Source organism: Hyla sarda, chromosome 7, assembly GCF_029499605.1.
Source record: "Hyla sarda isolate aHylSar1 chromosome 7, aHylSar1.hap1, whole genome shotgun sequence".
Classification (NCBI taxonomy): Eukaryota; Metazoa; Chordata; class Amphibia; order Anura; family Hylidae; genus Hyla; species Hyla sarda.
Window position 1 is genome coordinate 223,059,473 of NC_079195.1, and position 27,810 is coordinate 223,087,282.

Below are 27,810 nucleotides of genomic sequence, written 5' to 3' on the forward strand. Positions count from 1 at the left end.
AAAATTAAGACAAAATCTCATTTGTTTCATTATCCCCATCCCACACAAAAATTATTATTTAATGGTGATATTTAATTAAAAAAAAGCTAAATTAAAAATACAACTTGCCCCACAAAAAACAAGCCCTCATACGTCAATGAAAAAAACAATGTCTCTTAGAATGTGACGATGACAAAAATGAAGAAAACTCTTTGTGCAGTAAGGCTCCAATTGTCTTGGTCATTAAGCGGTTAATGTGACAGGTTCCCACAACTATGTAGCAGCCCGTATAAAAGCTGCAGTGGCGGCCATTATTGTTTGTTACTTAAGAGAGAAAAATCAGATATAACTATATAACGGTTGAACAAAATCCTTTAATAACTTTACAGGAGGACGGTTCAAGGACTCCTGTTTGCTGGTGATTTTTTTGGGAGGTCCGCACAAAAGGTGTAGCTTGCGTTTTTTAGGCACCATTGCAAAGCCATCGACCCCACGCTCCCTTCATGCAAGTCTATAGGGAGAGGGTGTGACGACCATCATGCCCAATCCCATATACATGCATGGAGGGGCGTGGTGTGATGTCACGAGGGGGCGCGAAGTGACGACCACTGCCGCCGGAAACCAGCGTTCGTTCAGATCGGGTGGAGATCGCGGTGGTCCCTTTAGAAAAGGGATAAGATGTCTAGTGGCGGAGTACCCCTTTAAAGATATTAAAGGGGCACTCCCGTGGAAAACTTTTTTTTTTTTTTTTAAATGAACTGGTGCCAGAAAGTTAAACAGATTTGTAAATTACTTCTATTTAAAAATCTCAATCCTTTCAGTACTTATTAGCAGCTGTATGCTACAGAGGAAATTCTGTTCTTTTTTAATTTCTTTTTTGTCTTGTCCACAGTTCTCTCTGCTGACACCTCTGTCCGTGTCAGGAACTGTCCAGAGCAACATAGGTTTGCTATGGGGATTTTCTCCTGCTCTGGACAGTTCCTGATACGGGCATCAGGTGTCAGCAGAGAGCACTGTGGACAAGACAAAAAAGAAATTAAAAAAGGACAGAATTTCCTCTGTAGCATACAGCTGCTAATAAGTACTGGAAGGGTAAAGATTTTTTAATAGAAGTAATTTACAAATCTGCTTAACTTTCTGGCACCAGGTGATTTAAAAAAAAAAAAAAAAAAAATAAAATAAAAATGTTTTCCACCGGAGTACCCCTTTAAAGCAATAATCTGCCATTCTCTCTAACATGCTGGGAGTTGTAGTTGTAGTGCCACAATAGCATGAAAGCCACAAGCTGCAGACTAGAGATGAGCGAACTTACAGTAAATTCGATTCGTCACTAACTTCTCGGCTCAGCAGTTGATGACTTATCCTGCATAAATTAGTTCAGCCTTCAGGTGCTCCGGTGGGCTGGAAAAGGTGGATACAGTCCTAGGAGACTCTTTCCTAGGACTGTATCCACCTTTTCCAGCCCACCGGAGCACCTGAAAGCTGAACTAATTTATGCAGGATAAGTCATCAACTGCCGAGCCGAGAAGTTCATGACGAATCAAATTTACTGTAAGTTCGCTCATCTCTACTGCAGACCACTGTCCTAATGTAAGAAACGTAAATAAATAAATAAAAATAACTTTTTCGGACTGTAAACAAAATGATTGTCTTAGACACAAAACTGCAGACGTGTCCCATGAACGAGTATCATTGAAACTCATTTATTCTTGGAAAAAAAAAATACAATGGTCCTGTCATATTGTAAAGCTGGATATTCTATAGTTAGCCGTACACTTTAGATCAGTGTTTCCCAACCAGGGTGCCTCCAGCTGTTGCAAAACTACAACTCCCAGCATGCCCGGACAGCCGTTGGCTGTCCGGGCATGCTTGGAGTTGTAGTTCTGCAACAGCTGGAGGCACACTGGTTGGGAAACACTGCATTAGATGGTCAGCTGGTCCCACTGAAATCATCTGATTTAGAACTATATTAAATGGCAATGGAAGCCAAGGGACCACAGCACCAATGGGCACCTCCCAAAGAGAGGATAGCAACTAGAGATGAGCGAATTTACAGTAAATTCGATTCGTCACAAACTTCTCGGCTCGGCAGTTGATGACTTAACTGCATACATTAGTTCAGCTTTCAGGTGCTCCGGTCGGCTGGAAAAGGTGGATACAGTCCTAGGAAAGAGTCTCCTAGGACTGTATCCACCTTTTCCAGCCCACGGGAGCACCTGAAAGCTGAACTAATTTATGCAGGATAAGTCATCAACTGCCGAGCCGAGAAGTTTGTGACGAATCGAATTTACTGTAAATTCGCTCATCTCTAATAGCAACATAAGATAAGGAAAGATAAATCTAAAAGCTGTCAGCACCTTCTTTGCCCATTATCCTAAATCTGCTTCCAGTCCTGCAGTGCACATTCGCCATCATGACCAACGCTACGCCAAGCCAAAATAGTGCAACATAAAATGCAATAAAAAAAATAAATCAACTAAATAATATACAACATTGAGTAAGTAAAACTGATATGTAAGTCATCGCTCAGGAAAACAAATAGATTAAAGGGGAATTCCTCTTAAAGGGGTATCCCAGGAAAAAAAAACTTTTTTTTTATATATCAACTGGCTCCAGAAGGTTAAACAGATTTGTAAATTACTTCAATAAAAAAAAATAATCCTTCCAATAATTATCAGCTGCTGAAGTTGAGTTGTTGTTTTCTGTCTGACAACAGTGCTCTCTGCTGACACCTCTGCTTGTCTCGGGAACTGCACAGAGTAGAAGAGGTTTGCTATGGGGATTTGCTTCTACTCTGGACAGTTCCCGAGACAGGTGTCATCAGAGAGAACTCAACTTCAGCAGCTCATAAGTATTAAGGATTAGGATTTTTTTTAATAGAAGTAATTTACAAATCTGTTTAACTTTCTGGAGCCAGTTGATGTATAAAAAAAAAAAAAAGTTTTTTTTCCTGGATAACCCCTTTAAATCCTCATGGAGATTTGCCAGAAGATGACTCTCCATAGATGGCAATGCAGTTCCGAGCAGAATCAACAGAAACATTGAACGCTTCAATGTTTCTGCAGTCACGTTCTATGATGAAAAGTAATAAAGGGGGTTGGATTCTGAGGAAATCACATCTATATGATATGTCATACACAGAATTTAAGTGGAATTCCTGGTCAAAAATTTTAGAAGCACTCCATGATTTATTGTTATTATTATTATTTTGCATATATAGAGCAGCATAGGCTATTATTAGAGAATAATGTAGAGGTTATTGTGTACGCCTTGTGCTTACATGTTTTAGGGTACGTTCACACTATTGTGCTCCGGAATTGCGCCATGTGAACCTTAACATTGGTGTGAATTGGAATTTAGGCAACGGAGCCGCTGAAATGAATCTGCTGAAAGAACGAACATGTTAATTTTTTAGGCGCAATTAAGTGCAAACTGCATTGCCATTAATGGTGACGGCGCAGGTCCGTGCAATCCTACCGCTAAAGGATTTCGTCAGCAGCCGCCAGATGACATTTTTAAGTGGAATTCCTGATCGGAATTCCATGAGCAGAGATTCCGTAGTGCGAACATACACTTAGTTTGTAGCCATACTAATTGCAAATCCATCACTGAAATGATTTCCTAACGCTGCCTACATTTCCCATTCAGGCTATGTTCACACAGTGGAAAATATGGAGCATTGCCGCCCGCTAGGCCTGCTCAGAAATGCGCCATCTCAATAGATGGCAATGGATTTTCAAGCAGAATCGGAAGAAACAATGAATATGAAACATCTGCTGCGTACATTTGGCCATGTGTACCATGCAGCAGAATGCAATTGATCAACTTGATTCTGCTGCAACAGAATTTCCAAGTAGAATTTATCTGGCGGATTCCGCTCTGAAATTCCATCATGTGAACATGGCCTAATTCTCTGGCTTTGCAGAGAGAGGGTGTGGAGTTTGATCACTGCACCTGAGTATGCATGATATGGGCAAAAAAAGAAAACCCAACAACCCGGAGTGCTTCTTTAGGATATGTTGTTTCTCTGCAGCCTTAAGGAATAAAGGTTTACCTCCTTCCAAGAAGGAAGATGAGAGTGCAACACAAAATATCTTCCTCGAGAAATATGTAAAACATCTCAGGATATAAGGGTTCCGTATTCACAGAAACGAGAAAAAAATATATATAACGCAGGCACATGATGGACAAGAGCGGTCATGAGTGTTCAAGTTAACTGTTTCAACTCCAGAGGATTTAAATAAAATCCACATTATAAATAAAAAACAATAAATATCGAAATAAATAAAACACTAGGGAAGGGAGGGGGGACTTAAGACAGCGGTATTTACTGCAAATGTGCATTCTCAGAAGGAAATTCTCCATGTCCACAATAGTGTCACATTCGCCCTAACATACACCAAAATAAGTTAAAGTTATTGAGGTTTGTAAAGAAACCCAGGAGGGAAAAAGGTCCGTCACGTTCATGGATGGATGTTAAACCGCACAGGAGGGGGTTAATATAACGCTTTCTGTCCTTGATTCTCGAATTCTGACCAGGCGTCGTTCAGCTCCATAAAAATCATCTTTGCATATTGCTCGTAGGGCTGCCCTGTGGCCTGTAAAAGAAACAGTGGAATTAAAGGGGAACTCCAGCAGATACATTTACACATTCACACCAAACCTCAGCCCAAATCACAGTATAACACTGTCACCCCTGGCTGCAGGATACTGAAAGATTAAGCTACTGAAATTAGCTGAGGGACGCCGGGTATGGAGCTGGTTTGAGTCAGGAGCCCGCTCCATACACCCTGAGCGGTACCATGATGACTAGATTTGTCATGTGTCGTACAGGGGTTAAAGCATACCTGACATTTGCAAAATGGGTGTCTGTGCGGAGGCAAAATACAGGAAGTGTGGGTGGACAAGCGGGGGTCTGTACACCGGAAGACAAGCGGGGGTCTGTACACCGGAGGACAAGCGGGGCTCTGTACACCGGAGGACAAGCGGGGCTCTGTACACCGAGGACAAGCGGGGCTCTGTACACCGAGGACAAGCGGGGCTCTGTACACCGAGGACAAGCGGGGCTCTGTACACCGAGGACAAGCGGGGCTCTGTACACCGAGGACAAGCGGGGCTCTGTACACCGAGGACAAGCGGGGCTCTGTACACCGAGGACAAGCGGGGCTCTGTACACCAAGGACAAGCGGGGCTCTGTACACCGAAGACAAGCGGGGCTCTGTACACCGAGGACAAGCGGGGCTCTGTACACCGAGGACAAGCGGGGCTCTGTACACCGAGGACAAGCGGGGCTCTGTACACCGAGGACAAGCGGGGCTCTGTACACCGAGGACAAGCGGGGCTCTGTACACTGAGGACAAGCGGGGCTCTGTACACTGAGGACAAGCAGGGCTCTGCAACTGAAGACAAGCGGGTCTCTGTACACTGAAGACAAGCAGGGCTGTGCTGTGGTCCTATAAGGATGCTGTGGTTTATTTTGCCAGTAGAGCCATCTGTGACATAATTGTAAACCCTGTCTCTCAACTGTATACCCCTTATTGTGCTGCTACATAATTGTGATATACACATCTGTACATTGGATGTAGAATCAGGGCCTTAAGCTGAACATTCGGTAAATGTTGGCCAAACCCACAAGGTTGACCATGTAGTGTATATGGTGGTTTGTCTCCCTTTCCCCATTGAAGTGTATGAACAGCCGAGAAATTACAACTTGAATTCCTGGGGCCAAACACCGGAGCAGATCAGATGTGACTCTGTTACCATAGATGAAGATTATAATTACACCAAACTGAAAACCACCAAGAACATGTGTCACTGGGCCCAAATCATAACAAGTTCACCGAATGTAAGGCACCAGTCACCATTAAATCAATACTTTATTATTCATGATATCAATAAAAGACATACAAAAATGTAGTGATGGATGCCATGGCAACAAATGGACAATACCATATAAAGGCCAGGCTAAAAAGGTATATCAAAGCATCAAAAAGGAACTATGCAGTAGCAATGAGCATAAATAAAGACTTAAACAAGTGGATGCATGTCGTCAGGAGCACCGTACCACCTACCCCTACGAACGTTTCGCTACGGCTTCCTCAGAGGGAGCACCGTACCACCTACCTCTACGTACGTTTCGCTATGGCTTCCTCAGGGGGCGTATACGCCCCCTGAGGAAGCCATAGCGAAACGTACGTAGGGGTTGGTGGTAAGGTGCTCCTGACGGCATGCATTACCTTGTTACTGTTACGCCGAGCGCTCCGGGTCCCCGCTCCTCCCCGGAGCGCTCGCAACATCCTCGCTACTGCAGCGCCCCGGTCAGATCCACTGACCGGGTGCGCTGCGATACCGCCTCCAGCCGGGATGCGATTCGCGATGCGGGTGGCGCCCGCTCGCGATGCGCACCCCGGCTCCCGTACCTGACTCGCTCTCCGTCGGTCCTGTCCCGGCGCGCGCGGCCCCGCTCCCTAGGGCGCGCGCGCGCCGGGTCTCTGCGATTTAAAGGGCCACTGCGCCACTGATTGGCGCAGTTGTTCTAATTAGTGTGTTCACCTGTGCACTCCCTATGTATACCTCACTTCCCCTGCACTCCCTCGCCGGATCTTGTTGCCATCGTGCCAGTGAAAGCGTTTCCTTGTGTGTTCCTAGCCTGTGTTCCAGACCTCCTGCCGTTGCCCCTGACTACGATCCTTGCTGCCTGCCCCGACCTTCTGCTACGTCCGACCTTGCTCTTGTCTACTCCCTTGTACCGCGCCTATCTTCAGCAGTCAGAGAGGTTGAGCCGTTGCTAGTGGATACGACCTGGTTACTACCGCCGCTGCAAGACCATCCCGCTTTGCGGCGGGCTCTGATGATTACCAGTAGTAACTTAGAACCGGTCCACTAGCACGGTCCACGCCAATCCCTCTCTGGCACAGAGGATCCACCTCCTGCCAGCCGGCATCGTGACAGTAGATCCGGCCATGGATCCCGCTGAAGTTCCACTGCCAGTTGTCGCCGACCTCACCACGGTGGTCGCCCAGCAGTCACAACAGATAGAGCAACAAGGCCATCAGCTGTCTCAACTGACCGTGATGCTACAGCAGCTACTACCACAGCTTCAGCAATCATCTCCTCCGCCAGCTCCTGCACCTCCTCCGCAGCGAGTGGCCGCTTCCGGCCTACGACTATCCTTGCCGGATAAATTTGATGGGGACTCTAAGTTTTGCCGTGGCTTTCTTTTACAATGTTCCCTGCACTTGGAGATGATGTCGGACCAGTTTCCTACTGAAAGGTCTAAGGTGGCTTTCGTAGTCAGCCTTCTGTCTGGGAAAGCTCTGTCATGGGCCACACCGCTCTGGGACCGCAATGACCCCGTCACTGCCTCTGTACACTCCTTCTTCTCGGAAATTCGAAGTGTCTTTGAGGAACCTGCCCGAGCCTCTTCTGCTGAGACTGCCCTGCTGAACCTGGTCCAGGGTAATTCTTCCGTTGGCGAGTACGCCATACAATTCCGTACTCTTGCTTCCGAATTATCCTGGAATAATGAGGCCCTCTGCGCGACCTTTAAAAAAGGCCTATCCAGCAACATTAAAGATGTTCTGGCCGCACGAGAAATTCCTGCTAACCTGCATGAACTCATTCATCTAGCCACTCGCATTGACATGCGTTTTTCCGAAAGGCGTCAGGAACTCCGCCAGGATATGGACTTTGTTCGCACGAGGCGTTTTTTCTCCCCGGCTCCTCTCTCCTCTGGTCCTCTGCAATCCGTTCCTGTGCCTCCCGCCGTGGAGGCTATGCAAGTTGACCGGTCTCGCTTGACACCTCAAGAGAGGACACGACGCCGCATGGAGAATCTTTGCCTGTACTGTGCCGGTACCGAACACTTCCAGAAGGATTGTCCTATCCGTCCTCCCCGCCTGGAAAGACGTACGCTGACTCCGCACAAGGGTGAGACAGTTCTTGATGTCAACTCTGCTTCTCCACGCCTTACTGTGCCTGTGCGGATATCTGCCTCTACCTTCTCCTTCTCTACTATGGCCTTCTTGGATTCCGGATCTGCAGGAAATTTTATTTTGGCCTCTCTCATCAACAGGTTCAACATCCCGGTGACCAGTCTCGCCAGACCCCTCTACATCAATTGTGTTAACAATGAAAGATTGGACTGTACCGTACGTTACCGCACGGAGCCCCTCCTAATGTGCATCGGACCTCATCACGAAAAAATTGAGTTTTTGGTCCTCTCCAATTGCACTTCCGAAATTCTCCTTGGACTACCATGGCTTCAACGCCATTCCCCAAACCTTGATTGGTCCACAGGAGAGATCAAGAGCTGGGGTACTTCTTGTTTCAAGGACTGTCTTAAACCGGTTCCCAGTACTTCCTGCCGTGACCCTGTGGTTCCCCCTGTAACCGGTCTCCCTAAGGCTTATATGGACTATGCTGACGTATTTTGCAAAAAACAAGCTGAGACTTTACCTCCTCACAGGCCTTATGACTGTCCTATTGACCTCCTCCCGGGCACTACTCCACCCCGGGGCAGAATTTATCCTCTGTCCGCCCCAGAGACTCTTGCTATGTCTGAATACATCCAGGAAAATTTAAAAAAGGGGTTTATCCGCAAATCCTCCTCTCCTGCCGGAGCTGGATTTTTCTTTGTGTCCAAAAAAGATGGCTCCCTACGTCCTTGCATTGATTACCGCGGACTTAATAAAATCACGGTAAAGAACCGCTACCCCCTACCTCTTATCTCAGAACTCTTTGATCGCCTTCAAGGTGCCCACATCTTTACCAAACTGGACTTAAGAGGTGCTTATAATCTCCTCCGCATCAGGGAGGGGGACGAATGGAAAACTGCATTTAACACTAGAGATGGACACTTTGAGTATCTGGTCATGCCCTTTGGCCTGTGCAACGCTCCTGCCGTCTTCCAAGACTTTGTTAATGAAATTTTTCGTGATCTCTTATATTCCTGTGTTGTTGTGTATCTGGACGATATTCTGATTTTTTCTGCCAACTTAGAAGAACACCGCCAGCATGTCCGCATGGTTCTTCAGAGACTTCGAGACAATCAACTTTATGCCAAAATGGAGAAATGTCTGTTTGAATGTCAATCTCTTCCTTTCCTAGGATACTTGGTCTCTGGCCAGGGACTACAAATGGACCCAGATAAACTCTCTGCCGTCTTAGATTGGCCACGCCCCTCCGGACTCCGTGCTATCCAACGTTTTTTGGGGTTCGCCAATTATTACAGACAATTTATTCCACATTTTTCCACTATTGTGGCTCCTATCGTGGCTTTAACCAAAAAGAATGCCAATCCTAAGTCCTGGTCTCCTCAAGCGGAAGACGCATTTAAACGGCTCAAGTCTGCCTTTTCTTCTGCTCCCGTGCTCTCCAGACCTGACCCATCTAAACCCTTCCTATTGGAGGTTGATGCCTCCTCAGTGGGAGCTGGAGCGGTCCTTCTACAAAAAAATTCTTCCGGGCATGCTGTTACTTGTGGTTTTTTTTCTAGGACCTTCTCTCCGGCGGAGAGGAACTACTCCATCGGGGATCGAGAACTACTGGCCATTAAATTGGCACTTGAGGAATGGAGGCATCTGCTGGAGGGATCAAAATTTCCAGCTATCATTTACACCGATCACAAGAATCTCTCCTATCTCCAGTCTGCCCAACGGCTGAATCCTCGCCAGGCCAGGTGGTCTCTGTTCTTTGCCCGTTTTAACTTTGAAATTCATTTTCGCCCTGCCGACAAGAACATTAGGGCCGATGCTCTCTCTCGTTCCTCGGATGCCTCGGAAGTAGAGCTCTCTCCGCAACACATCATTCCTCCTGACTGTCTGATCTCCACTTCTCCAGCCTCCATCAGGCAAACTCCTCCAGGGAAGACCTTCGTTTCTCCACGCCAACGCCTCGGGATTCTCAAATGGGGTCACTCCTCCCACCTCGCTGGCCATGCGGGCATCAAAAAGTCCTTGCAACTCATCTCTCGTTTCTATTGGTGGCCGACTCTGGAGACGGATGTTGTTGATTTTGTGCGGGCCTGTACTGTCTGTGCCCGGGATAAGACTCCTCGCCAGAAGCCTGCTGGTCTCCTTCATCCTCTGCCTGTCCCCGAACAGCCTTGGTCTCTGATTGGTATGGACTTTATTACAGACTTACCCCCATCCCGTGGCAACACTGTTGTTTGGGTGGTCGTTGATCGATTTTCCAAGATGGCACATTTTATTCCTCTTCCTGGTCTTCCTTCAGCGCCTCAGTTGGCAAAACAATTTTTTGTACACATTTTTCGTCTTCACGGTTTGCCCACGCAGATCGTCTCGGATAGAGGCGTCCAATTCGTGTCAAAATTCTGGAGGGCTCTCTGTAAACAACTCAAGATTAAATTAAACTTCTCTTCTGCTTATCATCCTCAATCCAAGGGGCAAGTAGAAAGAATTAACCAGGTCCTGGGTGACTATTTACGGCATTTTGTTTCCTCCCGCCAGGATGACTGGGCAGATCTTCTACCATGGGCCGAATTCTCGTACAACTTCAGAGTCTCTGAATCTTCTTCCAAATCCCCATTTTTCGTGGTGTACGGCCGTCACCCTCTTCCCCCCCTCCCTACTCCCTTGCCCTCTGGTTTGCCCGCTGTGGATGAAGTAACTCGTGATCTTTCCACCATATGGAAAGAGACCCAAAATTCTCTTTTACAGGCTTCATCTCGCATGAAAAAGTTTGCCGATAAGAAAAGAAGAGCTCCCCCCATTTTTTCTCCCGGAGACAAGGTATGGCTCTCCGCTAAATATGTCCGCTTCCGTGTCCCCAGCTACAAACTGGGACCACGCTATCTTGGTCCTTTCAAAATCTTGTGCCAAATTAATCCTGTCTCTTACAAACTTCTTCTTCCTCCTTCTCTTCGTATTCCTAATGCCTTTCATGTCTCTCTTCTTAAACCACTCATCATCAACCGTTTCTCTCCCAAACTTGTTTCTCCCACTCCTGTTTCCGGTTCTTCTGACATCTTCTCCGTGAAGGAGATACTGGCCTCCAAGACGGTCAGAGGGAAAACATTTTTTTTGGTTGATTGGGAGGGCTGTGGTCCTGAAGAGAGATCCTGGGAACCTGAGGACAATATCCTAGACAAAAGTCTGGTCCTCAGGTTCTCAGGCTCCAAGAAGAGGGGGAGACCCAAGGGGGGGGGGTACTGTTACGCCGAGCGCTCCGGGTCCCCGCTCCTCCCCGGAGCGCTCGCAACATCCTCGCTACTGCAGCGCCCCGGTCAGATCCACTGACCGGGTGCGCTGCGATACCGCCTCCAGCCGGGATGCGATTCGCGATGCGGGTGGCGCCCGCTCGCGATGCGCACCCCGGCTCCCGTACCTGACTCGCTCTCCGTCGGTCCTGTCCCGGCGCGCGCGGCCCCGCTCCCTAGGGCGCGCGCGCGCCGGGTCTCTGCGATTTAAAGGGCCACTGCGCCACTGATTGGCGCAGTTGTTCTAATTAGTGTGTTCACCTGTGCACTCCCTATGTATACCTCACTTCCCCTGCACTCCCTCGCCGGATCTTGTTGCCATCGTGCCAGTGAAAGCGTTTCCCAGTGTGTTCCTAGCCTGTGTTCCAGACCTCCTGCCGTTGCCCCTGACTACGATCCTTGCTGCCTGCCCCGACCTTCTGCTACGTCCGACCTTGCTCTTGTCTACTCCCTTGTACCGCGTCTATCTTCAGCAGTCAGAGAGGTTGAGCCGTTGCTAGTGGATACGACCTGGTTACTACCGCCGCTGCAAGACCATCCCGCTTTGCGGCGGGCTCTGGTGAATACCAGTAGTAACTTAGAACCGGTCCACTAGCACGGTCCACGCCAATCCCTCTCTGGCACAGAGGATCCACCTCCTGCCAGCCGGCATCGTGACAGTTACGTTTCACTACGGCTTCCTCAGAGGGAGCACCGTACCACCTACCTCTACGTACGTTTCGCTATGGCTTCCTCAGGGGGCGTATACGCCCCCTGAGGAAGCCATAGCGAAACGTACCTAGGGGTAGGTGGTAAGGTGCTCCTGACGGCATGCATTACCTTGTTTGCAAAAGCAATGAGCATAAATAAAGACTCAAACAAGGTAATGCATGCCGTCAGGAGTACCTTACCACCAACCCCTACGTTCGTTTCGTTATGGCTTCCTCAGGGGGAGCACCGTACCACCTACCTCTACGTACGTTTCGCTATGGCTTCCTCAGGGGGCGTATCCGCCCCCTGAGGAAGCCATAGGGAAACGTACGTAGGGGTAGGTGGTAAGGTGCTCCTGACGGCATGCATTACCTTGTTTGAGTCTTTATTTATGCTCATTGCTTTTGCATAGTTCCTTTTTAGCCTGGCCTTTATGTGGTATTGTCCATTTGTTGCCATGGCTTCCATCACTATGCTATACTGTTTCTTCATATGCACTTTATTGACACTTGTGAATTAATTGTATGCCCTTCAGTGACATGTACCCCCTTTTTTTCTGCGTCTGTGTACTCTCAGTGCCATTCTCTCTTTAGCTAAATTTTTGTATGTTTTTTATTGATATTGTGAATAATAAATGATTGATTCAATTATTTAATGGTGACTGGTGCCATAGATTATCTACAAAAATGCTATTACTGGCAGAGTCCTATCACACTGCAGCAGAGTCGTCACCCCCTTCCCCTGGCAGATGCCCGCTCTTATGTGCCATCCCTATTACTGTCCAGTTTAAAGCAGCCCTGCATAGATATACAGATACTATGGGTGACAACACAGTATTTAGAGGTGATAATGTCGCCGATGTGACCGGAGAACTAACCTGCTGCTGCTGCTGAATAATTCATCCGTGCGCCTGTTCTTCAAAGTGTTAAAAGTTTTCATTAATGAGAGGGTCACATTTCTCAGAAGGGGGGGAGATTGTTCAGGGGGGGGATACAGGATGGTCAATGTGCACATTTTCTTTGAAATTATATTCACCGTCCTATTATTTACAGTATTTTTAGTACAGAATATAGAAGGTTATAGGAATAGGCAGCAACCCTAACATATGGATTTCCTATAGCCGTAAAGCCCTGTTCACATGTTTTCTTTATTAGGGCACCCTGGTTGGAAAACCCTAGTTTAGAATAAAGTATAAGCACCAGCAGCGCTTCTCAACCAGTGTGCCTCCAGCTGTTGCAAAATTACAACTCCTTTTGCGGTCCGGGCATGCTGGGAGTTGTAGTTTTGTTACAACTGCAGGCACTTTAGTTGGACAAAATATGTAGCGGCTTTAATAAATCGGTGTAAAGTAAAAGGCATTAAGGGTACGTTCACACACGCGGATTTTCTGCGGATTTTACGCTGCAGATCCGCTGGTGAAGGCCCCGCTCTATGCTGGCTTTACATGTGCCTGCTCGTAGTGGCAATACGCCGCTACCAGCAGACACACTGCGATGTGCGAGTCGCAGTATACTCGCACATCGCGGGAGCTCTCTGCCTAGCTCAGAGCAGGCAAATAACAAGAAAGAGAAAAACGGAGTCACTTATAAAACATATATCATTTTATTAATTCCGTAGAATGTAAGTATATAAAAATGGTATATATATTAGTTAAAAATATTATTTTTCAAGGAGGAATAAGGCTAAAAGGTGGTGTCACCGGCTCTGCAATGAAGGCTGGGTATAGTGTATATATTACTGGATCCACCACAATGAGATAGAAAAGATACAATAATCTTGCACACAAATTTGCAAAAACAGGATGTTTAGCAGCATGTAGAAAACATGTATATAAATCTCACAGTGAGAGCAAAAAATATATATGGCATGCAAAATAAAGTGCAGTGTGCATGTAAACAAACATAACATTGCAGGGATACAAAACAGTATGGCAATATACCAGAGTACAACAGCAATCAGCAGAGACCGGGACAGCACCACTCCAACGTACGTTTCGGTACGCAAACTTCGTCACTCCCAGACGAAGTTTGCGTACCGAAACGTACGTTGGAGTGGTGCTGTCCCGGTCTCTGCTGATTGCTGTTGTACTCTGGTATATTGCCATACTGTTTTGTATCCCTGCAATGTTATGTTTGTTTACATGCACACTGCACTTTATTTTGCATGCCATATATATTTTTTGCTCTCACTGTGAGATTTATATACGTTTTCTACATGCTGCTAAACATCCTGTTTTTGCAAATTTGTATGCAAGATTATTGTATCTTTTCTATCTCATTGTGGTGGATCCAGTAATTAATACACTATACCCAGCCTTCATTGCAGAGCCGGTGACACCACCTTTTAGCCTTATTCCTCCTTGAAAAATAATATTTTTAACTAATATATATACAATTTTTATGTACTTACATTCTACGGAATTAATAAAATGATATATGTTTTATAAGTGACTCCGTTTTTCTCTTTCTTGTTATTTGCTAATTCTGTTTGGAGTTCACATACCTATAGCCAACACCAGTACCTGGATTAATCGATAGTGCTTGGTCACTTATATACTGCTTAGTCATAATAATAATTTTTCACTTCCAGGTCTTAGTTGTCCGTTTGGGTATTACTAGCTCAGAGCAGGGAGAGCGGCCGCGATGTGCGAGTATGCCGCGCACATCGCTGCACTGTGTCTGCTGGTAGCGGCGTATTGCCGCTACGAGCAGGCACATGTAAAGCCAGCATAGAGCGGGGCCTTCACCAGCGGATCCGCAGCTAAATACGCTGCGAAAATCCGCGTGTGTGAACGTACCCTAAAGGGGTACTCTGGTGAAAAACTTTTTTTTTTAAATAAACTGGTGCCAGAAAGTTAAATAGATTTCTAAATGAGTTCTAATAAAAAATCTTACTCCGTCTAGAATTTCCTCTGTAGTATTCAGCAGCTAATAAGTACTGGAAGAATTAAGATTTTTTTTATAGAAGTAATTTACAAATCTGTTTAACTTTCTGCCACCAGTTAATTTAAAAAAATAAATAAATAAATAAATATTTACACCGGAGTACCCCTTAAATAAGCTACTGTGTATGACTATCTTAGTATCTGAGCCTGTGAAGAGACCATACATTTGATTTCACTGAATTACATACAAAATGAAAGTTGTACTTACTTTGTCTGGGTGAACCACTAACACAGCTTTCCGGTAGACTTTTTTCACTTGTTCTGGGGTGACCAGATCCGCCATGCCTACTGGTTTCCACTTGTTCTCCCCTGCCCATAGCACAGTGTGCATGGTGGAGAGCAACGCTCGGATGTTTCTCTCTTTACCTTCAATCCAGTCTAAGATCTGCAATAGAAGATGTCTATATTTTAATATGCACTTCAGTGTTATAAAGTAATACTGCATTATGGGAAATATCATTCATTGGTTTGGGTAATAGCTGGACACCCTGGCTCTATAACATTATTGGGTAGTATGTATCACAAATTTTTTAACAATTCTGCAATTGCCATGGACTCACTATAAGGGTACGTTCACACGCGCAGATTTTCTGCGGATTTTACGCTACAGATCCGCTGGTGAAGGCCCGCTCTATGCTGGCTTTACATGTGCCTGCTCGTAGTGGCAATACGCCGATACCAGCAGACACACTGCGTTGTGTGAGTTGCAGTATACTCGCACATCGCGGGAGCTCTCTGCCTAGCTCACATCGCTGCAGTGTGTCTGCTCGTAGCGGCGTATTGCCGCTACCAGCAGGCACATGTAAAGCCAGCATAGAGCGGGGCCTTCACAGGCGGATCTGCAGCTAAATACGCTGCGAAAATCCGTGCGTGTGAACGTACCCTAATTCCTGCCAAAAAATCTGCCGTAAATTATAGCAGAAATTTACAACACCTCGTATTTGGTATAGTGTGTGCGCAAAATTTACAGGGCCTGTGATAAATTTGATACATTTTACTTCCGTCTTTTACGGTTTACTTCTTATTAAGGGTATGTTCACATTACGTAATTCCTGCGGAATTCCGCGAACGGAATTACGCACTGAGAACGTAAACATCAGTGTGAATGGGTTTCCGCAAAACAATTCCGCCGCTGAAATAGTTCCACGCAAAGAAAGAACATGTTCATTCTTTTTATGGAAATCCGCCAACACTGCATAGGTGTTAATGGTGACGGCGCAGTGCCGCACGGTCCTACCGCCGAAGTATTTCGGCGACGGCCGCCAGAATGGAATTCTGCTAGCGGAGATTCCGTTCACAATCCGTAGTGTGAACATACCCTAAAGGGGTACTCCGGTGGAAAACTATTTTTTTTAAATCAACTGGTGCCAGAAAATGATACATATTTGTAAATGAATTCCATTTAAAAATCTTAATCCTTTCAGTACTTATCAACTGCTGTATGCTCTACAGGAAGTTGTGTAGTTCTTTCTAGTCTGACCACAGTGCTCTCTGCTGACACCTCTGTATAAATAAATAAATCCCCATAGCAAACCTCTCCTGCTCTGGAAAGTTCCTGACATGGACAAAGGTGTCAGCAGAGAGCAGTGTGGTCAGACAGAAAGGAAATTCAAAAAGAAAAGAACTACCTATGGGGCATACAGCAGCAGATAAGTACTGGAAGGATTAGGATTTTTAAATAGAAGTAATTTACAAATCTGTATAACTTTCTGGCACCAGTTGATTTTAAAAAAAAATAGTACGCTTTTAAGAAAGGCATCTGAGAACCCCTTCATAATTTGATTTGTGGCTTACGTTTTCCTCCTCCTCCTCACCTGCTATGACCGATAACTTTTTTAGTTTTCCACTGTTTCCAAGCTGTATTGGGGAATAATTTTTGCGGGACAAGTTGTACTTTTCATTGGCGCACTATATTTTATCATATAATACATTACAAAGCCAGGAAAAAAAATTATACGTAGAGCAAAATTGAAAAAAAAATATGGAATTGTGCAATTTTGTTCACAATATGGTAAAACTGACTCCCTGTATTCTATGGGTCAGAACTAATTCAATGATACCAAACTTGGATCATTTATGTTTCAGTTTATGGTTAAAAAAAAAATCTTTTCACTTCTATGTGCTGACCCCTATAACGTTTATATTGTTCCATATAGGGAGCTATGTTAGGGAGCAGATAGTAGCAGGCATCTGCCAGTTATGATGCGGAACCGACCTGCAGGCCTGTGTCATGTTCCCCGTGTCTGACCCTTGACATACTGTTACTTCAAGGGTTGGAAAAGGGTTAAAGGGGTATTCCAAGAAAAAACTTTTTTTTTTTTTTTTTATATCAACTGGCTCCAGAAAGTTAAAGGGGTACTACCATGCTGACAACTTATCCCCTATCTAAAGGATAGGGGATAAGTTGCCTGATCACATGGACCCCCGCGATCTCGCACGCAGCACCCCGCTCTCATCAGGCCCCGGAGCGGACATCGCTCCGGGTCTGATGACTGCCGATCACTGGGCCGGAGTATCGTGACGTCACGGCTCCGCCCCCATGTGACATCACGCTCCGCCCCCTCAATGTAAGTCTATGGCAGGGGGCGAGACAGCTGTCTCGCCCCTGCCATAGATTTGCATTGAGGGGGCGGAGCTGTGACATCACGATCACCGGCCTCGTCATCAGACCCGGAGCGATGTTCGCTCCGGGGCCTGATGAGAGCGGGGTGCTGCGTGCGAGATCGCGGGGTTCCCCAGCGGCGGGACCCCGCGGGATCAGGCAACTTATCCCCTATCCTTTAGATAGGAGATAAGTTGTCAGCACGGTAGTACCCCTTTAAACAGATTTGTAAATTACTTCTATTAAAAAAATCTTTCAATAATTATCAGCTGCTGAAGTTGAGTTGTTGTTCTCTGTCTGGCAACAGTGCTCTCTGCTGACATCTCTGCTTGTCTCAGGAACTGCACAGAGTACAAGAGGTTTGCTATGGGGATTTGCTTCTAAACAGGGGGCGTTTCCCGAGACAGGTGTAATCAGAGAGCACTTAGACAGAAAAGAACAACTCAACTTCAGAAGCTCATAAGTACTGAAAGGATTAGGATTTTTTAATAGAAGTAATTTACAAATCTGTTTAACTTTCTGGAGCCAGTTGATATATAAAAAACATTTTTTTCCCTGGAATACCCCTTTAAAGAGGACCTGTGACCAATCCCAAAAAGAGATTTTACCTTCATGCCTAATACACATATGTATAATCCCGCCCATCACATCATAGTCACTCCCATTATTAAAATTAGGTCCACGCCCATCTGACTGATTCCCTGAATTGTCAGGCAAATATCCTCATATCTCAGGACTAGAAGGGCGTATTAAAAAACTGTAAAAAGTTGTGGCATCAGGGGGCCCTAAGCTCTGGTTGGTTACCTGTCCTCTTTAATAAGTCCCCCCCCCCATTGTGCTCACCTTTAGTTTCTCGGGATCCATTTCCTTTGACATTTCCTCCTTCCTCATTTCGGCAATAGTTCTTGGTCCCTTCCTCTCCTTGTGTGCGTTGAATCCCTGACTAGAGAGCAAATCTTCAAAGTTGGCGGCTGTAGCCTTTGGTTTTACATCTTAAAACAACAAAAATAACCAGTTATAACAAGTAGTATATATGTAAATCTGACTACAAACAGTTCTAATCATTCTCTATAACAGTGGTCTCCAACCTGCGGACCTCCAGATGTTGCAAAACTACAACTCCCAGCATGCCCGGACAACCGTTGGCTGTCTGGGCATGCTGGGAGTTGTAGTTTTGCAACATCTGGAGGTCCGCAGGTTGGAGACCACTGCTCTATAATATTATACAATGGCTCAAACTACTTTTTTATTAAAGGAGTACTCCGGTGGAAAACTTCTTTTTTTTTTTTTTTTTATCAACTGGTGCCAGAAAGTTAAACAGATTTGTAAATTACTTCTATGAAAAAAATCTTAATCCTTCCAGTACTTATTAGCTGCTGAATACTACAGAGGAAATTCTTTTCTTTTTGGAACACAGAGCTCTCTGCTGACATCATGACCACAGTGCTCTCTGCTGACATCTCTGTCCATTTTAGGAACTGTCTAGAGTAGGAGAAAATCCCCATAGCAAACATATGCTGCTCTGGACAGTTCCTTAAACGGACAGAGATGTCAGCAGAGAGCACTGTGCTCGTGATGTCAGTGGAGAGCTCTGTGTTCCAAAAAGAAAATAATTTCCTCTGTAGTATTCAGCAGCTAATAAGTACTGGAAGGATTAAGATTTTTTAATAGATGTTAATTTTCAAATCTGTTTAATTTTCTGACACCAGTTGATTTAAAAAAAAGTTTTCCACCGGAGTACCCCTTTCAAATCATATGCGTGTAGTGATGACCATACAGTCACCATTTACACAATAAAGATGCGTAGTGCACGCCATAGCACCGCATCCACTTCAATCAGCTAATAGATAGTGGTGCCATAATCTTTCTAAGGGTATTTCAGCACTAGTAGCAAATACTTACATCTCCCCAGTGCTCTGCAGCTCCCGTTCGGCTTGGTCCAGTCCCCCAATCTTATGTATTGTTTCTGCTTCTGACACGAGCGTTTGATGCACTGAGCATTCCTCTCAGAGACCGGAAACTTAGAAAAGATTGAAGGACCATACCGAGCCAAAAAAGAGCTATGTGGGACCAGGGATAGGTAAGTATGGCTTTTTTTTCTTCCTATTTTTTTACTGGGCCCAGCACCATATTAAAGGGGTTATCCAGGAAAAAACTTTTTTATATATATCAACTGGCTCCAGAAAGTTAAACAGATTTGTAAATTACTTCTATTAAAAAATCTTAATCCTTTCAGTACTTATGAGCTTCTGAAGTTAAGGTTGTTCTTTTCTGTCTAAGTGCTCTCTGATGACACATGTATCGGGAACCGCCCAGTTTAGAAGCAAATCCCCATAGCAAACATCTTCTAAACTGGGCAGTTCCCGAGACAAGCAGAGATGTCATCAGAGAGCACTTAAAGGGGTAGTCCAGTGGTGAAAAATTATCCCCTATCCTAAGGATAGGGGATAAGTTTGAGATCGCAGGGGGTCCGACCGCTGGGGCCCCCTGTGATCTCTCTGTACGGGGGCCAGGCTCTCCGGCCAGATAGCGGGTGTCGACCCCCGCACGAAGCGGCGGCCGACACGCCCCCTCAATACATCGCTATGGCAGAGCCGGAGATTGCCGAAGGCAGCGCTTCGGCTCTGCCATAGAGTTGTATTGAGGGGGCGTGTTGGCCGCCGCTTCGTGCGGAGGTCGACACGCTCCCCCTTCCCGCGGGCTGTCGGGGCTCCGTACAGGAGATCGCAGGGGGCCCCAGCGGTCGGACCCCCCACCATCTCAAACTTATCCCCTATCCTTAGGATAGGGGATAAGTTGTTCACCACTGGGTAACCACTGCACTACTCCTTTAACTTCAGAAGCTCACAAGTACTGAAAGGATTAAGATTTTTTAATAGAAGTAATTTACAAATCTGTTTAACTTTCTGGAGCCAGTTGATATATAAAAAAAAAGTTTTTTCCTGGATAACCACTTTAATTTTTATGCTGGCGCCAGAATACTCCATCTGCATTTGTTCTCAGCCTAAGGATGTAAACAAGAATTTTTTCATCCATATATTAAAAATATGTCAAATAAAAAAATAAAAGTATATAAAATAACAATAAGTATTTTGTAAAAGAGACTGACCGGCCCCGGCTGCATTCTTCCCTTTATCATTCTGTCCGCTGTTCAATGGAGAAAAGCTGATGTTGTAGTTGGGTCTATTCTGTGGAGATGAGTGTGGGACGTTTTGTTGTGGCTTAGACTGCTGCGGCCAAGAATATCCAGAATTCGGGTGCCAGCCGCTTCCTCCATGCTGTGGAGAAACCGGGGGAAACCCACTGCCGCAGCCTGTTGGGGTTGTTGGCTTACTCGCAAATGAGGGACCACCTAGGTCAAAGTATGATAAGAGTGACAACAAGTACATTACTACTAGGGCGGCCACTAACAATTATCTTCATAATCAATTAGCTGATCATTTCTTTGATTAATCGGATTGAAAAAAAAAACTGGATTAAGGGGACAAGGGAAGAGTTAAATGGGCGCTGTGAAATACAAAAACTTTTGATATGTTGTAAAGCGTGTATAACAAATAGGTTTTGCAATTGCTTTCATTGGAAAATTTTAAGTACGGTATTTCATACTGAAAAAGCCAGTGAAAGAACTGCCCCACCCCCCCCTGCCTGCTTGGACACATACCAGTCCTGCTGTGTCTATGAGTCATCACCTATGTCATGGACACACTTCCTTGATTGACAGCTGTGAGCGCAGGGAAAATCCTCCAACTGTCATCTTGTTTCCCGCTACTGTCAGTGAGGACAAGCTGGGAGTTGTAGTTTCGCTAATGCTAGGGGAGATGTGAGCAGACAGCATACTGAGGGAGGGGGCGGAGACCTGCACAGTGAGGCCACGCCCCCTCCCTTTGAGAGGAAATCAGACTAGTGAGCTAAACTAAAAGTGTAATAAAAAAATATATAAAGACACATAAAAATTAGATGTACATGGTCAGGATTAGGTACTGAGTGATATATAAAATTTTTTATTTTTGTTGGATCTGACGGGTACGCTTTAAGGACGGAAGGGAAATGGCGACCGCACGTGAACAGTTAACAGGGGAGAAAGAGAGGGGAAAGCACTTAAAAGGTTAACAGGGGGAAAGAGAGGGCAACATCTGAATGGTTAACTGAGGGAAAGCGAGAGGACAGTACCTGAAGAGTAAACAAGAGAGAAAGAGAGGAGACAGCATCTGAAGGGTTAACGGGGGAGAAAGGGTACAGCACCTGAAGGGTTAACAGAGGAGAAAGAGAAGAGACAGCACCTGAAGGGTTAACAGGTGGAAAGATAGGGGACAGAACCTGAAAGGTTAAAGGGATACTCCGCCCCAGACATCTTATCCCCTATCCAAAGGATAGGGGATAAGATGTCTGATCATGGGGGTCCCGCCGCTGGGGACCCCCGCCATCTTGAGGAGGCACCCCAGCGTCATCACCACAGAGCAAACTGGCTCTGTACGTGATGACAGGGCGATGCAGGGGATGGAGCATTGTGACATCACGGCTCTGCCCCCCGTGACGTCACGCCCCGCCTTCTTAATACAAGTCTATGGGATGGGGCAAGACAATCGCCACGCCCCCTCCCATAGACTTGTATTGAGTAGGTGGGACGTGACATCACGGGGGGCAGAGCCATGACATCACGATGCTCCGTCCCCTGCATCACCCCGTCATTACGCACAGAGCCAGTTTGCTCTGTGATGATGACTGAGGGGTGCCGCAGTCGAGATAGCGGGGGTCCCCAGCGGTCATCTGACATTACCCGTTTTCAACAATTGTTGCAAAATTGATTTAACTTTTGCCTTTCTGGCAGAAATTCCTATTTCCTGAGGATTTTTTATTTTTGGTTCATCTACAATTAGATATATAAATTAAAGGCTTCATTTAATACAGAGTGTTCCAGTCCATGTCTTGCGTTCTCCCCACCCAATACACGCGGGGTGAGTGTCAGGCGCTGCCGTGGGCACAGCCTTCCCTTCATGTCTGGGCCGTTTTGCTTTTTGCAGATCTTCTTATTAAATACATACAAAATCTAATATTACCAGCCAGATTTGCACCCAGTGCCCCAAGGTCTGCAAACGGATCCAGGGTCTGCGGCTTGGTGTGGTGCTGCGGTGTACCGTGCGGTGATCCGGTGGGGCTGGTAGCAGCTGATCGACTCCCTCTTCCTAATCCACCTGCTCGGAAAATAAAATAACCAATAAAAGAAACTAGAAACTAACACTAAAATTGTACCAAGGTAACCATCCTTATAAACATTAAAAGGGGTTATCCAGGAAAAAACATCTTTTAATATATCAACTGGCTCCAGAAAGTTAAACAGATTTGTAAATTACTTCTATTAAAAAATCTTAATCCTTTCAGTACTTATGAGCTTCTGAAGTTAAGGTTGTTCTTTTCTGTCTAAGTGCTCCTGGATAACTCCTTTAAGGTTGTGGTCTCCAAACCATAGGCCTCCAGCTATGCAAAACTACAACTTCCAGCATGCCCGGACAGCCAACGGCTGTCCGGGCATACTGGGAGTTTTAGTTTTGCAACAGCTGGAGGCACACTGGTTGGGAAACACTGAGTTAACACTGAGTAAAAAAGATAATAAGATAATAAGAGCATTATCTTTTTTTTTCTCTCTCTTTCTTTATTCTGTTGATTGATATTGTTATGATATTTTTTTTGTGTATGTTTTTTTGTTTGTTTGTTGTATTTATGTTAAAAAAAAAAAGGAAAAAAATAAAATAAAAGATAATGCTCTGTCTTTACCAAGCTCTTAAGCTCCCCCTAGTGGCAGCTGCAGTTAGCCAGCATGTTATAAATGATGTCTATGTAGTAGATTTGGAGCTCTGTATCAGTAAAACAGAGCAGCTTATAGGGCAGTGTTTCCTAACCAGTGTTGCTTCAACTGTTGCAAAACTACAACTCCCGGACATGCTGGGAGTTGTAGTTTTGCAACCGTTGGAGGTTCATAGTTTAACGGCCGCCGCATTAGGCTATTTGACTGTATGAGGTCCAGGAAATTGTAAACAGAAAACCCTTATTTTACCTTGTGCTGGAGTACCCCAGTCCCACGTTGATGATGACACATCAGGCTGGATGGATACAGATGGTGGAGCTGGTGAAAAAATAGAAATATACAAAATAGTGAATATGGAATAGTGCCCAGCCAAACCGTGGGATTCATTCTATGTCAACACGGCTGACTGTACAGGGGCACGCAGTCTATGATCATTGTTAGAACAAACCAGGTCACCCAATCATGGACATTTCCCCTGAGGAAGCCACCTTGTGAGGTGAAACATGTTGAGAGGGCACAGTACTGTTGTGGGTAAGCTACAGTAAAATTAAAGGGGTTATCCAGGAAAAAACTTTTTTTTATATATCAACTGGCTCCAGAAAGTTAAACAGATTTGTAAATTACTTCTATTAAAAAATCTTAATCCTTTCAGTACTTATGAGCTTCTGAAGTTAAGGTTGTTCTTTTCTGTCTAAGTGCTCTCTGATGACACCTGTCTCGGGAAACGCCCAGTTTAGAAGAGGTTTGCTATGGGGATTTACTTCTAAACTGGGCGTTTCCCGAGACAGGTGTCATCAGAGAGCACTTAGACAGAAAAGAACAGCCTTAACTGCAGAAGCTCATAAGTACTGATAGGATTAAGATTTTTTAATAGAAGTAATTAACAAATCTGTTTAACTTTCTGGAGCCAGTTGATATATATATAAAAAAAAAAAAGTTTTTTCCTGGATAACCCCTTTAAAGCAACATCTTACCAATGTTGAAAGGATCGACGTGGCCTCCTGGGGTGGGGGATGGGGACGGACTCCTTGTAGCCTGCAGAAAGGCATCTCCAGATTGGGCGTTTGACGCACTCAGGAAGGGGCCGAGAAGGTCTTGACCCGGCGGTTTTGGGGTTGATCCAAATGGATCAAAGGTAGAAGCTGCAAGGGGTAAAGAATAGATTATTTGAATTCCATCTACTACGCTCTATTAGTAAAGGCGACCATACAATTTTACAATAATTTAGGATACGGGTAGAAAGATATCGCCAAAATTTCTTCCATTGGTTGTAAGAGGTTGAGGTTACTATGAATGAGTTGTGAATGGAAAAAAAAGATGGCTGCTTTATTCCCAATTTTTTTAAATTATTATTGAGGTCATTCTGTATGCAGTTAACTACTGAGCTCCCTCTAGTGGTAGCAAAAGAAGGTCATTATTTTATTATTTAACGTTAAAATAGGTTTTACAAATGTCTGTAACGTTTTGAGACCCGATGCATTTGCAATTTATAACCGAGTGAATTGAGCTGCTGTGCGCTTCGCTCTTCGGCTGTCAGTCAAACCCTACTCATTCACCCATAGACTATAATAGACGAGGCTGCCAGCCAGGCAGGGAAGCGCGCTGACATGCACTTCACTGGGTTATAACTTGCGATTGCAGCTGGTCTCAGGACTATGATCAGGGGCAATCTAAACTTGTCTGGGCGACATGTAAAAAGTTTTTAAAATTGACAATTAAAGGGGTACTCCGGAGGAAAATTTTTTTTTCAAATCTACTGGTCCCAGAAAGTTAAACAGATTTGTAAATTACTTCTATTTAAAAATCGTAACCATTCCAGTACTTCTCAGCTTCTGTATGCTCCATAGGAAGATGTGTTGTTCTTCCCTGTCTGACCACAGCTCTCGGCTGCCACCTCTGTCCGTGTCAAGAACTGACCAGAGTAGAGGCAAATCCCTATAGCAAAGCCCTTCTGCTCAGTACAGTTCCTGACATGGACATAGGTGGCCGCAGAGAGCACTGTGGTCAGACTGGAAAGAACTACACAACTTCCTGTGGAGCATACAGCAGCTGATAAGTACTGGAAGAATTAAGATTTTTTAAATAGAAGTAATTTACAAATCTATATAACTTTATGGCACCAGTTGATTTAAACACATTGGTTTCCCTCCAGAGTACTCCTTTAAGACATACTTATTTGAAAGTCTTTAAAGGGGTTATCCAGGAAAAAAAACTTTTTTATATATATCAACTGGCTCCAGAAAGTCAAACAGATTTGTAAATTACTTCTATTACTTCTATCCTTTCAGTACTTATGAGCTGCTGAAGTGGAGTTGTTCTTTTCTGTCTAGTTGCTCTCTGATGACACCTGTCTCGGGAACTGTCCAGGGTAGAAGCAAATCCCCATAGCAAACCTATTCTACTCTGTGCAGTTCCCGGCACAAGCAGAGATGTCAGCAGAGAGCAATGTTGCCAGACAGAAAAGAACAACTCAACTTCCGCAGCTGATAATTATTGGAAGGATTAAGATTTTTTAATAGAAGTAATTTACAAATCAGTTTAACTTTCTGGAACCAGTTAATATATATATATATATATATATATATATATATATATATAAGTTTTTTCCTGGAATACAGTACCCCATTAAAGGCTTTTCTATAAATCCAGCCAAGAAATGTAACCTAAATCTAACACAGTCATGTATGGACCTACAGAGACCAAGAAATTAGCAGGTTCACTGTACCTTCCCCTACTTTCGGAGACTGCGATGGAGAAGGTGATGCCGCAGATCGCTGTGGTGTTGAGTGGGCAGATCCTATGCCTCCCGTCTGGAACATGGCATCTCTGGGGGCCTGAGCTGCCCCAAAAAGATCACTAAGGAGGTCGGTGTTAGAAGGGGGCGGTTTCGGCTGAGATGGAGCTGCATTTACAGCACTTGCATCTAGGAAAAGCAGGTCCACATCCTCCGGAGGTGCTGCAGGAGCCGGAGGTTCGATCTTTTTGTGTTTGGGGGTCCCATGGTGTTTTTCGCCACTGGTGTTACTGTGCTGACTGGAGAGAGACAGGAGTTCGTCGTCTGATGGCTCGCTCTCTTCATGGACCAGGGCAGCCCGATCATCTGAGGCTGGGTGGGAGCTGGCCTTGTCTGCCTTCTGGTCTAAGAAATCAATAAAGAAAATTCACTGATCAGAGCTCATTGTCATATATTTTTTTTAGGGCAACCTTGGTGCCTCCAGCTATTGAAAAACTACAACTCCCAGCGTGCCCGGACAGCCAACGGCTGTCCGGGCACACTGGGAGCTGTAGTTTTGCAACAGCTGGAGGCAACCTGGTTGGGAAACACTGCTTTAGGGGCATAGAAAAGTACCTTTGTATTTATTTTTTTCTTGCACCACACCAATGTGATTTATTAATCTCATATGATCCTCTCTTATGTCCCCTGATGAAGCCAGCCATTTTTTTCCTGGCAGGGGAAACATGTCGGGATAAGGTGTCTTTATGTTGGAAATTTTTATTAGGGGAAATATCTGACACACTGGGGTTTATTTACTAAGAGTGTTGTGTAGGTTTCTTTGTGGGTTTTGATTCCCGACAGGTATTTTCCCAAGGTATTTACTGAAGTTTCCCTACATTTTGCACTTTTCCCTACGTTTTGCTTTTTTTTTTGCAACTGTTCAGATCTGTAGGGTTTTCCTCAGCTGAAATCCACCACATTTTCTGTGGAAACCTTAGTAAATATGTTGAGATTTTTCAAAACTGTCGGGGACACGCCTCTTTTTTGTCGGGGCCGCGCCCACTTTCTCCCGTTACCACGCCCCCTTTTCGGGTTTTTCTTGTAAAATGGAGTTGTTTTTTTTTTTTTTTATTATCTCAAATCGGAACATGCGACACAATTTGGGTGCAAAACCAAACAAAAAAGAGTCGGGATCACGTTAGTAAATAAACCCCATTGTGCTATAACAACTCTGCTATCCAACTAAATGGTAATTAAAGGGGTACTCCTGTGGAAAACTTTTTTTTTTTTTTAAATCAACTGGTGCCAGAAAGTTAAACAGATTTGTAAATCACTTCTATTAAACAAATCTTAATCCTTCCAGTACTTTTTAGGGGCTGTATACTAAAGAGAAATCCAAAAAAGAAATGCATTTCCTGTGATGTCCTGACCACAGTGCTCTCTGCTGACCTCTGCTGTCCATTTTAGGAACTGTCCAGAGAAGCATATGTTTGCTATGGGGATTTTCTCCTGTTCTGGACAGTTCCTAAAATGGACAGCAGAGATCAGCAGAGAGCACTGTGGTCATGACATCAGAGGAAATGCATTTCTTTTTTGGATTTCTCTGTAGTATACAGCCCCTAAAAAGTACTGGAAGGATTAAGATTTTTTAATAGAAGTGATTTACAAATCTGTTTAACTTTCTGGCACCAGTTGATAAAAAAAAAAAAAGTTTTAAAGAGTACCCCTTTAAAACAAATATTTGTGGCTCTATCGATTTATTTACAGCTTTTCTATGAGAATTTGCTTTACTTTTGAGGACTTTTTAGTTTATTTATTTCAGATGTGCTAATTAAAAGTTACGCTTTATATAAAGTTT

At 44.8% G+C, this 27,810-nt stretch overlaps 1 protein-coding gene across 2 annotated transcripts in view; it reads right to left on the reverse strand.

The window, feature by feature from the left end:
- Positions 1 to 2,247: 2,247 nt before the first annotated feature.
- Positions 2,248 to 27,810, reverse strand: part of DNAJC6 (DnaJ heat shock protein family (Hsp40) member C6) — a 111,663-nt gene continuing 86,100 nt past the window's right edge. For both annotated transcript variants that reach the window (XM_056532836.1, XM_056532835.1), the window contains 8 exons: positions 25,962 to 26,375; positions 24,211 to 24,378; positions 23,486 to 23,554; positions 22,491 to 22,625; positions 20,543 to 20,785; positions 18,277 to 18,425; positions 15,040 to 15,216; positions 2,248 to 4,577 (listed from right to left, as the gene is read on the reverse strand). In XM_056532836.1, the coding sequence (XP_056388811.1) occupies positions 4,476 to 4,577; positions 15,040 to 15,216; positions 18,277 to 18,425; positions 20,543 to 20,785; positions 22,491 to 22,625; positions 23,486 to 23,554; positions 24,211 to 24,378; positions 25,962 to 26,375 (1,457 nt within the window). In that variant the 3' untranslated portion in view covers positions 2,248 to 4,475. The remainder of the gene's footprint in view (positions 4,578 to 15,039; positions 15,217 to 18,276; positions 18,426 to 20,542; positions 20,786 to 22,490; positions 22,626 to 23,485; positions 23,555 to 24,210; positions 24,379 to 25,961; positions 26,376 to 27,810) is intronic.